Below are 15,545 nucleotides of genomic sequence, written 5' to 3' on the forward strand. Positions count from 1 at the left end.
ATAAAATTTGGTTAACAGAATTAATGTATAATCAAAAATTATAAAAAAAGGTTTAAATATAATTCACTGTCTACTGTTAGTTATTAAACTTGTTACTTCAACTACTAGTCGTATACAAACACTAATGTTTTTTCTATTCTGAATGATAGCAAAACTATTGCACGATGTTGAGCATATAATTCGCAAATAAATAAATCCTCAGACAGAAGAGACACTTGACTCGTGTTTTTAGACAACAGTAGGTGTAATGTAACTTTGAATAATTTTTTTATTAAAATTTCAGCCCATTACAAAAAGTAGATCAATAATTTAAAAATAGTAAAAATTAAAATCAACTTATAACCACTAATGATTTATGGAAAGGAAAAAGAATTTTTTTTAATATTTCATATATGAGCTACATTAAGTTCAATGTTTTTAATTTTATAAATCCCTTTTTACAAAAAAAAAAATTTTTTCTTTCTTTACTAATTACACTTTTTATTAAGTGCAGGGGTTACCAGAGACAGTTAATTCGCTCCCCAAGCAGAAGGTAAAATAGATAGTCGGGAGACCAAGCCAGACCATATTTTAATAATGTTGGTAGAAAAATATTTACCATTGCATAAATAACAAGTTACCATCAGGATTTTACCATAAAACATATCTTCTAAACCACCTAGTGCATTACTCACAAATTTCTTGAATGAATATTAAATACAATTTATGCTGAGCATAAAACAAAGCTAACTAAACGCATAGTTTCCTAATTATGTGAATCATTAACATGTCATTGGGAGTTGATAGTTTCGTTTAGACACTAACTGGAAGCTTCTCCCAAATCACACGATAAGTAGCACCTCAGCTATAGTTCTTACAAACACACACAAATCTCTTACGGTACCCCAGTACTTATAATATGATCGATGACTGTTTCCATAGTTATTATCTGTCATGCTGCTGATACTCCTTACATCAGACATCAATTACTAACAACTTTGTCAACTTGAAAAGTACTGTCCTTTCTTCCGCCTGGTAAAACAGTTGACAACAGCTTCACTCACAATAATTATATTCCTACTCATACCGTAAATAAATACTTTTTTCATGTTTTACTCCCATTCTACACTTGTTTCCATTTTTTTTCAGCATATAAGTATTTGTTATTCGTAACAACATATGGTCTCTTACAGTCATTGAAATGTACTTTTATAAAATAATTTTTAATTTTATGTAATTTGAGTAAAACCTTCATAACAATCATGTATGTACAACATGCCTTTCCCATGTATCTACATGTGAAAAATAGTGATATTTTTTCCAATCGCCTAAGCTGTTTCGGTCCAAACAAGTTTCATCGACTATGCTTAAACATTTCTTCAACTATGCACTGTTACTGTATATATTGGAAATCATATTTACTATATTGATCATTCATGTTTACTACTTTCAGTTTATTACCTATTCATTACAAATGTAAGATCTGCCTAATTAAATAAATATGAAAACAGAAAAAAATTTTCATCTTAAAACTATAAAGAAATAAAATATCACACGACCGACAACTGGATCATAAGATCCAATTAGAAATCATTTTCAGTTTAAAAGCTACAACCTAATTCAAAAAATAAAATTATAATATACCTAACTCATCATGCTACTACCTTAACAGACTAATTATTATTGACCAATCAGAAGCAATAACTCCATCTACATTCAGAAACTGTCACCATCAACTATAAAATAATAAAAATAGCACTTCATTCTACTGTTGGTGTAAAATTACACTAAATCAAAAAACTATTCTTTATTCTGATTAAGCATTAAATAATAACAGATAAGAAACAGCCAGTATACCTACCCGCAGTTGTTCTGGGCCTGCACATGGCCCTGTCTTAATTATGTTATTACTTACTCATAACCTATAACCTATATCAGGCAACCTGGATCTTTGCAAAAAAAAAATTATTTTTTTTACTGATGAAAACAACCAGTCAGTTTCTAGAAGTCAGCAAAATAGTTTCAATTCCCTTTCCTTAATCTTACACTTAATCAAAGTTTATATAAACATATTCCTTCACATTAAATACAATTAATAAGATTTCTTAATTTGATAAAAATCTTGTCCTCAAATATTATCCATTTTTAATATCAGAAAAAATAATCCTATGTTATCTTCAACTAAATGAGGGTTGACAAAATAATTAAAGCTGCATTATTTTTCTATTTTTCACAACAATACTATTTTCACTATGAGACTCAAGCAATTTATTTTCTTCTACCTCTTTGGTTAAATCTTTATCTGATTCAATGATATTCTAATATAAACTTTTGTCCTCATTGCCATTTTACACTCATCCCTCACAATATGTGAATTTTGCAACTATAACCATAATAAGTGGTGAAATCATAAGTGACTTAATAGATACAACATTCAAGAGAATAAAAGTCCCACGCTAGGTTCATTCCATGAGATGGCTGTTAGGTAAACTTCATTATTCTCAAAGAAAGCAATTCTGAATGCCTTTGGTGATTTACAAACATTGTAATCTTATGACTTGAGACAGACAGAGTAAAGCAACTAATTAATGTACAGCTTTCTGTTACAACACAATATCTCTTAATTAATTAAAAATCTTTTGGAAATGAACAATTTGTTCATGCTCAAAAGATTATTAACACAGCAGTGTGATTTATATAAACACAAAAGAGATAATTTAATATCAATCACAGATCAACAACAACAAAATACATGTTATGAAATATTAAAAGAAGAAAGCATTTAAATGGAAAACAAAACTAGTTTAATAGGAGCAAATCTAAGCATTCCTTTACATCAATCAAGTATTAATAACCCCATTATTAACCAAATATTAAAATAATAGAATTTACCTTAAAATATACTCTTGGGTTAAAAGGGTTTGTTCTCTCACTCACTCACTGTTCTCCCCCCCCCCTCACGATCTCTGACAAAAAATCTGATTCTTCAATGAAAAATCAAACCCAAGATTTAAGTTAATGACTAGAGAGCCAGCAAATGAGATCAAGCTCTTCAGTAACACAAACACATATTAACAAGATCTTTTATGTATAGTATATAAAAGTAAATGCAATGTAAACTGTTATTTCTATAGCAATATTTCTGTGAGTTCTATAGCAATAAAAGTAAAACACGCACGCACGCGTATGCCAATATTGCATGTCCTCTATTACTTTGTTAACTTATAGAAGCAACTCACGAATTGAAAGAAACATTTCAGAGTGGAATAATTATTTAAGGTGAGAGAAAAAGATTCTAAGATTCACTGACAACAATTTCTTGGTACAAAAGAAATTCTGAACAGGGATTTATTGCTAAGAGAAAAAAATCAATTTGAAAATAAATAAGAATAAAACAAAAGTAATGGAGGATAAGAGGAATTAAAAAATTAGGATAAGTGATTATACACCAGAAGAATTTTGATATTTGGTAACTTAAATTATACCTGGAAAAAGCAAGGTGGAGATAAAAAAGGAGAGCATTTATGCAGGCAGGATATGTAAAAATACCTAAGATATCTAGGAATATATAAGGATTAATAAGATGTTCTTAAAAGAATTTGTTTGGAATGTAGCTCTTTATGGTACCAAAACACAAATAGAAACGAAAGGTATAGAAAAATATGGCATTATAGGAGTTGGTATTAGCAAGGTTAATAACTTATTAAATAAAGGGATCTTAAGATGATTAGAAGAGCACAAAAATCTGTGGTAGAATCTTATAAAGAAATCAACTACGTTTCTAAGTTATAAAGATATCCAGATGATATAGTTTTGTTAAGGGATGTGAAAGATTATGTTAAGAAGATAAAAGCTGTAGAAGCCAAGTATTGGAGTTTATAAAAGTTAGCTGAGGATGCAAGACGCATTACTATGCTCAAGTTAATAAACATTAGAAAGCAATAAAGAATTGCAATCTAACCAATCAAATAAGTGACAACTCAAAAAAAGCAGCTTGATTACAACAGAAAACAAATATTACATTATAAATGAAGAAACACTTTCAGTTGAAAAAATAAAAATATTCATAATATAGCCAATTTGATTATAAAGAAAAATCTTACAGACTTCATTTTTTGAAAATGTATAATGTGAAGCTGTATTATTTTCCAACTTTCCCCGCTCAATTTTTTCGACCTATACTTCTCAAGAACTCAACCAATCTTCATCAAATTTTCACATGCACAACTTAAGATATACTACTACAGCAAATCTAAATTTCAATGAAATGAATCTAGTAATTTTTAAAATTTTCAAGCCACAAAGGAAACGGAAACCACATTTAAATGAATGGTATTTTCAGTCTTCATACCTCATCAAAACATAAAGAAAATTAACTTTCATTCCCCACTTCCATCATGCAACTGAAAGTAATATTCAAGGAATATACTTCCTTCAAACCTTAAAAAAAAAAAATAAATTTATTGGTACAGAAAAAAGTAATTAACTGGAATAAATTAGTTAATACTTCCATGATGAATTTTATACACATAAAAAATATATGAAAGAATATATTTAAAGTTAAAAAAAAAGTTTCAACTGCCTAATGTATATTATTCAAAATTAAGCTAAATATAGTTTTTTGAAAAATCATCAAAATAGTGTCATGATAGTGTAACTAAACATTTATAGCAGTTTTTTACTATCCTCAATTTCATATCAGCTAAATAATTAAAATTATTACACATAATATTAAAAATAACAGTTCTTCACAATGTTATAAATAATGTTCTTTGCTTTCATGGCAGGTTAAGAATGAATTTGTTGCAGTTATTTCCTTCTTATTAAGAAATATTTTCACATAATTGCCCTGTTTACACATTTATGCCCTACTAATTTAAATTATTAACCATATTAATCAACAGATTTGCTGGAAAATAATAGGATCACCTATCAAAATTTTTATAAGCAACTTCTTGACCTTCTACATCAATGATTTTGTCATTATTTTTAAAAAAAGTATATTTAAATTAACTTAATGATTTATGTCCGTGGAATATAAATCTATATAATACTTGGAAAAAAAATTATACATACACATGAATTTCTTTGAACTCAATATTTTCATCGATGATATCTTTATAAACTGTAACTAATCAATTTTACTGAAGGCAGAAATGAAATAAATCATTTACAAAAATGATTTATAATCAATACTAATATGTGAAATAGACAAACACAATAATTTAACACCAGCACACACGTTGCAAAAGTATAACACAGTAATAAACATCAATACAGTTATTTCCACTATGTAGAATGAACTGCAATCAAGTCTTCTTTATGAAACAAATTAGCAGTTCCTCGTTATTCACAAATAGCGTTTCTCATCATATAAACACAGTACAAAATACATAAAATTTTTTTTATACAAATATGGAAATAAGCAAAATAACCTCATCCATAACAATAAAGTAATTATTGTACAATTTTCCAATTTATACATCTTTTAATTATGGTTCCTTTTCAAAATCATCAGTAACATAAACCTAAGTATGGTTCTGTATCTTTTTATCACTACAATGCAAATTTTTCAAGACCTAATAAAGGTCATTCCTACTCACCTACCATATTACTTTCATAACCAGATTATCTCGTGTAAGTTAAACTATCAACTGTCAACTACCAATCTACTGCCCATTCACAGCGTAATCCCCCCTCGGTGCTAGTGTTCACACCATTAATATTTGAGGGTACTGCGCATGATGTACAATATAATTTTTCCTATTCCTTTTGAGCAATCTTTTATGTAACTCCAACTTTAACAGATACAATCACCTAATTGAAATTCTACAGATAAGGGTATATTTTAGTGATCAACAAACAACAAATAATAATGAAAAACTTTATTCATTAGAGCACAAATGTTAAATGTAAGTTTTTGTTTTACAATACAGCTAATAAATTATTTTGTTTATAAAATAAAATATTGAAATAAAAAAAAAAAACTAAAAAGAAAGCAATCATAGTTAGATCAAAAAAGGCATTAATATCTAATTTCACTGAAGTTCCCTTATTAAATTTTTCATTTCAGTTTTACATGCAAAAATTAAACATTATACAGAAACTAATAATCACATGTTACTCAGCATTATTAGTAAACTCACTAAAATTTACAAAACACTAATGTCTGAACAAAATGAACGAAGAACATCACTATACTTTAATCAATTTATAAATAATTCAGGAAATAAAAATTTATTTTAATACAAAAAAAACTCTTTGAAATACTTGATTTTCATAGTGTTCAAAAACTTCTTTTTAATTCTTTAATTTTTTTATTTAACTAAATTACTATTTTTCTGCATTTTATTTGCTTCACAAATAAATATTCTTATTTTACAAATTATATTGTTTTTTCTTGTTTTCTTTTTGGGAAGGGGTTAAAGATTTTTAAAATAACATGATAAAATGAATTTGTTTTTATCTGTTTTGGTTGTGACAACCTGGACAATCACAACTTGTATATATCTATCGATGCAAGATATATTAATAACGTACCAAATATATTCATAATTCAAGCAAAATAAAACCTTTTATTTCACACGTATTATTCAACATTATTCAAAATATAATTATTAAACAAGTTACTCCTACTATGAATCATGAGACCTTGCCGATTGTGAGGGGGACTTGAATGCTCAGCACTACAGAGTAGCTTCAGTAGCAGTTGCAACTGAAGGTGCAACCATATTGCAGAAGTATTTGTTGAGAGCCAGACTAAGGAATGATTCCTGAAAGAAGGCAGCAGCTCTTTTAGTAGTTGTTAGAGGGAGTCATATTCCCCAAGCTCTGTAATTAAATTAGAAGATTTTATGTTCCTTTTTCTCAGAATCCAGTTATTTGATTGATTTGAAATTTATACAGCTTATATACAGTTTTTGGAACGATTACTCCTAATTCCCTCAAACATTAATTAATATATGTAAACGAGAATACCCCCAAAAAAAAGAAATCATTCCTGTATATTTCTTAGAAGTTGAGAAAAAGGTACATCATAAAGCCAGAAAAATGAAGTTTTCGGAAAACAAAGCCTTAAGTTTTTTTTAATACATAATTTTTTACCTTTCAATACATTCCTGAAGCATACGATGGGCCTACAGCTTGATCCTCTTCTTCTAAGACATTTTCTAACACTTTCTTAGCCTTGCTTTTATCTTTTGAAACCTTTTCTGTTAGTTCATTCAGTTCATGATCAGTTCATTCAATCCTTCCTACATCAAGTGATTTCATCACCTGGGCACAATTGACACCCGGAGTGATTCCTAGTCTTTTCAAAACTAAGCATTTGATGATATTCCCTTTATTAATAAAAGAGCTTATGGTTTCATATACACCAAGCTGAAGTGTTTGAAACCCAATGAAGACTTTTTGGCAGCCATGCCCAAATTATGCTGCTGAGCGATTCAATAGGGTTCTGTGTTACTTTTTATGCACCTTACCAAAAGAAAGAAGCTGAGAGGTCCCTAAATATTCCTTTTACTTCACTCATGACAACAGCAAGTAAAAATGAAAGTGCTTTGAGTGATTGTGTGGTTACCTTTCTGCCTTGACCCTTTTGAAACTTACACCAGCTATCGCACCAGGAGGACATAGTCCATGTTGAGGTTTTTCATCAATTTTAACTCAAATGGAAAAACTCAGCCCACAATGCTTTATACACTGAATACTAACTTTTAGTATTTCTCCTAATGGCCAACCCATAATAATTTTGAATATTAATTATAGCTGTGTATGTCAATCTATTATGTCCACTCAGAGAACTGACATTACTTAATTTCATCCCTCTGCACCTTAATTTCAGATTTCAAAGACGCTTTCCCATTCTTTTTTACTCATGGTCGATGCATTCCAACTTCTTTATTTTGCAATCATCCCATACAGCTTCATTTCCTCAACACATGAAAAGGCTTTTGAATTTCCATATCCTAGATAGTTCACGTACTGCACATTTCAGGTAAGTAACCACTCATAAATCTTCTTTGCTCTATTGGTCTTTATCCCCCCACTCACACCGCTGTAGTACACCTGACAAGAAATTGTGTGTTCATTGGTCAGTCTATATTTGCACCTTCTGGTCATGATGGTCACATCAATCACTTTACCTGTGTCCATGCTTGTTGCTGTAATGATACCAGTGAGTGACATGAAACCACATTCCTGTCATGTACCGTCAAGCACTAAACTTAAATCTGTACTTCCTTCATTCACTTGAACATCTACAGCTTCCAGCATTACAGTTTCACAAATAGACTGAACAGCCTGTTTAATAATTTTAATATATCTAATGAATTGAGGGGGTTTAGGAAGAATTAAAATCCCACTCAATATAAGAGCAGAAGTATATCCCCTGCTTAACGCACGAAGCCTATAAACAAGCCACACATTTACATCATATAAAGTATGTTTGTTCTTTATCATCACAATTGGTTTTATTAGAGGATGAGAAGAAAAAGCTTGTATCAGCATCACAAGAAACACTTATCAATGACACAAGACCAATTCTTTTAGATAAATTTACTTTCAAATTACCACCACAACCCTATCATGGCCTTACCTCTGACAATATATTTTGAAGTAATGATAATGAAATAATTATGTTTTCATCATATACATTCATTAATTCATTACACTTGTGCAGATTCTGAAATTGTTTTATCTGAAGAGCTTCTACTAAAACTTTTATTTACATCAGACTGAAGAGGAGGAGTTGATATATATATATATATACACATATATATATCCCTTCACTAGTCAAGATTACGTTTTGATCATTTTTTGTACAGAAATTATGGTGTATTTTACACTTTATAAAAACCTTTTGTGACCCAGGTAAAAATGTTTGTAATTATTAATGAAACGGTAAGGCACGTACACACACGAAAACAGCAAACAACTCGCTAAATTATCAAAACACATAATAAAGATAGAACAAAACATTTTCTCTACAACAAGATCAAGCTGTACATCATACTGCCAACCCAACACTTCAAAATTATGTCAAATACAAATTGTGAAAAGCACATTTATTTTCAAAACTTTTAAATATTGAAATATGCAACATGTCAAATAATTTTCTGTATTTTATTAAATATATTCATAATTATCGTACAATAATAAATATTATATCAAATTAATCAGAAAAATATGAATAACAAGATTGTGCAAAAAATTTTTTTTTGTATACAACTCCCCTTAAGGAAGATGTGATCAGGAGGACTACAACTGTTTTTTTTTTTTTCAAGAAAATGTAGCTCTAAATTTTCATATAACAAAAATGGAGGCATCTTCCTTGATAAAATGTTCCTGAGTAAGTACTAGTCCTCATTTTGGATCCCTGAGTGGGGAATACTAATGAAGAGGTCACCTGAAAATTAAAAAATAACATTCTACGAGTCAGAGGATGGAATGTTAGAAGTGCAAAAAAGGTTGATAGGTTAGAAATTGTAAAGAGGGATGTAGCGATGTTTGGTGAGAAGAGAAATTTACTTTTGGTCAGGTGATTTTAAGAATAATTAACTCAGAGTCAAATAAAGGGCAGGCAGGAGTAGGTTTCATAATGAATAAGATACATAGGGAAGTGAGTAGAGTATTTCAAAAAGCTTAGTGATAGAATCATTGTAATAAGGATAAAATCAAAACCTAAGCCGACAACTGTTAATGTCTATATGCTTACAAGTGCCCATGATGATGAGGTAGTGTGTATACAAAGAAATTGACAAAGCAATTGAACACATAAAAGGGGATGAAAATTTAATAGTAAGAGATTGGAAGGTTCAAGTATTGGAAAAGGCAAGGAAGGAAATAATGTGGGTGAATATGAGCTGGACAAAAGGAACGAAATAAGGGACCGACTTGTTTTGCATAAAGTATAATTTATTAATTGTCAACACCATTTAAAAGTCATAATAGAAGAATATATACATGGATAAAGCCTGGCAATACTGCAAGGTATCAGATAGATTATATTATGGTTAAGCAAAGATTTAGAAACCAACTTGTAGACTGCAAAGCAAATCCAGGAGCAGACATTGATAGCAACCATAATTTAGTGATAATGAAATGTAGATTGAGATTTAAAAAGGTGCCAGATTAATCGGTGGAATTTAGAGAAGTTTGAGTAAGAGGAGATAAAAAAATCTTTGAGGAGAACATTGCAAGAGGTCTGAGTAAAAAGAGGATATATTGCAGCTGATGGATGAACATAGAAAGTATAAAAATGCTAGTGATGAAGAAGGTAAAAGGAACCATCGAAAATTAAGAAATACTATAGAGTGGATTAAAGAAAAGTGTTCAGAGGTGGAAAGAGAGATTGGTAAAATAGACAGAGCATACAGAAAAGTAAAGGATAATTTTGTAGTACATAAATTAAAATCTAATAATATGTTAAATAAAAATGGTATACCAATTTATAATACAAAAGAAAAGGTCAATAGATGGGTGGAAATTATTGGAAGGAATTTATATGGAGGAAATAAATTAGAAACTAATGTTATAGAGGAAGTTGAAGAGGATGAAAAGGGAGATACAATACTGAGATCTGAATTTAATAATGTTAAAAGATCTGAATGGCAGAAAGCCTGGGATGGACGGGATACCTACAGAATTACTGCACAGTTCACGTGAGGAAGCAATAGATTATACAAACTGGGGTGTAATATTTAAAAAAAAGAGGGAGTTCCATCAGACTTTGAAGTGTTAATGTCATGATGCCAAAGAAAACAGGAGAAGATAAATGTGAAGAATACATAATAGTTAGCTTAACTACTCTTGCATCAAAAATCTAGAATTCTGTACAGAAGAATTGAGAGGAGAGTGGAAGAAGAGTTAAGAGAAGACCAATGTGGTTTCAGAAAAAGTATAGGGACAAAGGAAATAATTTTAGTGCTCATTTTAATAGAAAGAAAATTAAAGAAAAAAAAAACAACATACATGGTATTTACAAAGGATACATACATGGACTTAAAAAAGGAATTTTATAACATAGATTGGAATAAAATGTTCAGCATTTTAAAAACTTTCGGGTTCAAGTATAGAGATAGATAGAAGAACAATTACTAACATTTACAGGAACCAAACTGTAGCAGTAATAATTGAAGAACATAAGAAATAAGCTGTAATAAAAAAAAAAGTCTGACAAGGAAAGGGTTCCTATCCTCGTTATTTTTTAATCTTTACATAGAACTGGCAGTTAATGATGTTAAAAGAACAATTTAAATCCAGAGTAACAGTGCAAGGTGAAAAGATAAAGATGCTACAATTTGCTGATAATATAGTAATTCTAGCCAAGAGTAAAAAAGATCTAGAAGAAACAATGAATGAATAACATGGATAAAGTCCTACAGAAAAGCTACTACATGAAAATAAACAAGAACAAAACAAAAGTAATGAAATTTAGTAGAAATAATGTAGATGAACCACTAAATATAAAAATTGGAAGAGAAAGATTACGGAGGTAGATGAATTTTGTTATTTGGGAAGTAGAATTTTACTGAAGACGGACAAAGCAGGAGCGATATAAAATGCCAAATAGCACAGGCAAAACGAGCTTTCAGTAAGAAATATAATTTTCTTCCACCAAAAATTAATTTAAATATCAGGAAAACATTTTTGGAAGTGTACGTTTGGAGCGTAGCTTTACATGGAAGTGAAACTTGAACCATCGGAGTACCAGAGAAGAAAAGATTAGAAGCTTTTGAAATATGGTGCTATAGAAGAATTAAAAATTAGATGGGTGGATTAAGCAACAAATAAAGAGGTGTTGTAGGAAACTGATGAAGAAAGAAGCATTTGAAAAAGTATAGTTAAAAGAAGTGACAAGAATTATAGGCCACATATTAATGCATCCTGGAATAGTCACTTTGATATTGGAGACAGGTAGATGGGAAAAATTGTGCAGGCAGGCAACATTTGGAATATGTAAAACAAATTGTTAGGGATGTAGGATGTAGGAGGTACACCAAAATGAAACAAGTGGCACTATGTAGGAAACCTTAGAGAGCTTTATTGAACCAGTCAAATGACTTAAGACAAAAAAAAGTTAGTCCAAATACAATATAAATCTTTTTTTCATATATGCATGACAAGTTGCTACTAATCACAAATTTCAGAATTATAAACAGAATCAAGCAGCAACAATTTCTGCTGATTACGCATATATCAAATAATGACACCTTAATGATTTTAAAATACATAACAATCAGCTATAATTCATTTAAATGTGATAAGGCATTAATAATCTATTACTGAAAAAATAAATAATAGTAATGCATATTATTAAATGGTAACACCCTTTGTGTGATACATCATTTTAAAGGTCTCTAAGACATGAAAAATTGTATAAATAAAATGTTGGTACAATTTCTGTACCCAAAATGGTGCCAGGTTAAAGTTTGGATTTTGAAAAAAATTACATTAATAATTTAAGAAAGTGTTATTGCAAATAATAAATTTATAAAAATTTTGATTAACAAATATTATTGAATAAATTTATTTTAAAAAAAAAGTTATATAAATTTATTAAGTATAACGTTTGCTTATTTACTTAAGTTTCATTTTAATAAATGTTCAGAATGTCCTCCTTCTGTTGTTTGACAGTATGCCATCAGTTGTAAAAGGATGATACTGCATTATTCAATGATTTCCTAGTGATTTTTTGTGCTTATTCTCGAATTCTATTTTGTAAATCTTGGGGTTTATTTTGATAAACAATACTTTTTAAGTGGTCCTGTAGAATGTAAAACAATATTAACGAGTCGGGTGATTTCGCTGACCATTCTGCTTGTCCCTTTTGGCCAATCCACCTTCTAGGAAAAAACGCATTTAAAATTTCACGTACCTGAAGACTAAAAAGAGGCAGGGTACAAACCTGTTAAAACTCAATGTTTTGGAAGTTGATGCCAACAATGTTTTGAATGATAATAGAGAAGCAAAGTCATTCATATTTCATTGTGTTTAAATTTCCATCATTAAATATGACAGTCTACTTTTCACTATGTGACATGTTGGTAGCAATATTAGCAGCTAGCAATAAATGTAGCTTACAAATGTGGTAAAGGTAGATAAAATCCATTAGCCAACCGATTACAATAAATTTTCAGAAGCTTAACAGTGCATCCCAACCCCGTAGGGGACGACACCTGCCTAGTGATGTTCCGATCGCCAACCCCACCTCCCGTTCTTGCCCTGTTGGGCTTTAACAGGATTCGTCTATCGCCCTTTGACTTTTTACATCTCATAGTAATAAGCCTGGCCTCGTTGAAATGCCACCAATGTAAATGCCTCGGTTAACATTTTCATCGGTGATTTAATAACTCAGCTTATTGCCTTCACTGTAGACATCCAGACATCTTGAATGTCCTACATCGTATCCCTCTAAACTAGCTAACAAAGCTCACAGAAGCGCAATCCTAGCGCCTAGTTCTACTTATTATGAGCCAACTACATGAATGTCTCGAAATAAAAGGCAAAATAAACGCAACATACAACCAGACAGGTTGATCACAACAAAATTTAGTCCTAGTTCGCTTATGAAACTCAACTTCTTAACAGTGCAATATAGAAACACTCTAAATAGAATATTACACAATAATGAAGTAAGCTTCATTTTTGCAACAATGGTAAGAGACCATTAATGATCAGTTGATCAGAATGCATAATAGATGACAATATTTTTGTTTATTTGCTTATTACATATGAACAAAATATTTTTTTTTGTTAAAAAATAAAAATTTAATGTTTTAAATTTTAATTTAACTTTTAAAAGAAACTTTTATTTAATTCAATTGAGTTTCTTTTTGTTTAAATTTATTATTTGAACTTACTAATTTTCAAAATACAAACTTTAACCTGCCACCAATTTGGGTACAGAAATTGCACCAACATTTACTTTATAAAATTTTTCTTGTCTTAAAAAGAGACCTTTAAAATAATGTATCACATAAAGAGTGTTACAATTTAAAATATTTGAGTTACAACTACTTGGCCATCCCCCAAGAAAGGAATTAATTTCTATTTCCTGTCAAAATATAAAGTACAGGACGGTGCACGAAAAGATCCTACATTTGTTTTGGCAATAATAGTTTAGGTTAATTAATTATTAATATGTTTTTTGTGGGCAGAAGTGACAGCAGTTCATGAATATTTGTTTCTTTTCTTTCTGAGTGCACTATTTGAGAATCGTTTCAAGAGGGCTGACAAAGGACTGTTGAACAGCACGTAAAGACTGTGTTGTTTTTTAATTAAACAAAACGTATAGTGCTTACACAAAAACAGTTTCGTGCACATCTTCAAATTCGGTGGTCACTCTCCATTTAAAATAGTACATAGACTTTACGAAAAATTTAACAGTGATGGCTCACTACTTGAGAGTAAACGAACAGCCTGCCAATGTTCGTTCACAGAATGTTGAAGCTGTAGAGCAGCATTGCTAAGGAGCCCAGGCAAATCAACAAGAAAAGCTGCAGCACAACTTGGGATTTCTAAGCGATATGTGCAGCAAATTTTAAAAGTTGATTTCCATTTGTACCTGTACAAAATAACAGTGTTGCCTAAATTAACAGTTAACAACAAACATCAAAGAATGGAATTCGCTGAATGGACTGCAATAGGACCATTCTTGGGGTAATAGGACCATTCTTTTTTGAACAGTGAAACATTATCTAAACATGCTGCATAATAATTTTGTCCCTCACCTTCTTTCAAAAGGGTTTCAATTAGAAAACGGAAGGTTCGTGCAGGATGGAGACAGACTGTACACAGCTAATGTTGTTTTAGACTTTCTGCATGAAACTTTTAATGCAAATGTCATTTCTAACCTTTTTCCTAACTGTTTTACATGTGGACAGAACTGGTCCCCAAACAGTATTGATTTGAATCCATGTGATTATTTTCTTTGGGAATTTCTGAAGGAAAAGATTTTCACTAAACATCCTCGTACAGTGATGCAACTGTAACTGTTGATCATTGTGGCATGCAATGAGATAACAGAGGACATGTTTCGATTTATTAACAAGATAGTTCATGTTGGAAGAAGTTGCTGGATGTGGTGGTGGTCATATTGAGCACCTGATAAGCAGAACATAATCTCCAGGTATAGTAAACATGCTATATTCTACATTTCTGTATTGCGATTCAAATAAATATTTTTTAACAAAACATGTTGGAACATTTTGTGAATCATCCTGTAGTTGACAGATACCTTATCCTCCTGAAAGATACAGTATTCTAACTAGAACGATTTTAAAGTTGTGGAGAGGTTTCCATACTTTTGACTTACTCTGTTTATTATATGTACAGCTGATTTACATTTGGTATTAATATTTTTAGTCTACTGTTGCCACGTGAGACTAAACAAACTTTTCATGAAAAGAGTTTTTGTTGTACATTACAAAAATGAGTGATACTAATTATGAGCAATGTTGTGCAATCAAGTTGTGTTAAACTCTGTGGGAATGCTACTGAAACTTTTTCATAATTGAAAAGGGCATATGGAGATGATGCTCTGTCATGAGCCCAAGTTTTTAGGA

General features: G+C 30.4%; 1 protein-coding gene across 8 annotated transcripts in view; it reads right to left on the reverse strand.

Annotated features, from left to right (window-relative positions):
- Usp7 (Ubiquitin-specific protease 7) overlaps window positions 1–15,545 on the reverse strand; it is a 111,622-nt gene that overhangs the window by 83,891 nt on the left and 12,186 nt on the right. For 2 of the 8 annotated variants that reach the window (XM_075375780.1, XM_075375779.1), the window contains exon 1: window positions 14,283–14,319. The exons of the other annotated variants lie outside the window; for them this stretch is intronic. In XM_075375780.1, the coding sequence (XP_075231895.1) occupies window positions 14,283–14,304 (22 nt within the window). In that variant the 5' untranslated portion in view covers window positions 14,305–14,319. Of the gene's footprint in view, window positions 1–14,282; window positions 14,320–15,545 lie in introns of those variants that run through there. 8 annotated transcript variants of the gene reach the window in all.

This window comes from Lycorma delicatula, chromosome 9 (assembly GCF_047948215.1).
Source record: "Lycorma delicatula isolate Av1 chromosome 9, ASM4794821v1, whole genome shotgun sequence".
Lineage (NCBI taxonomy): Eukaryota > Metazoa > Arthropoda > Insecta > Hemiptera > Fulgoridae > Lycorma > Lycorma delicatula.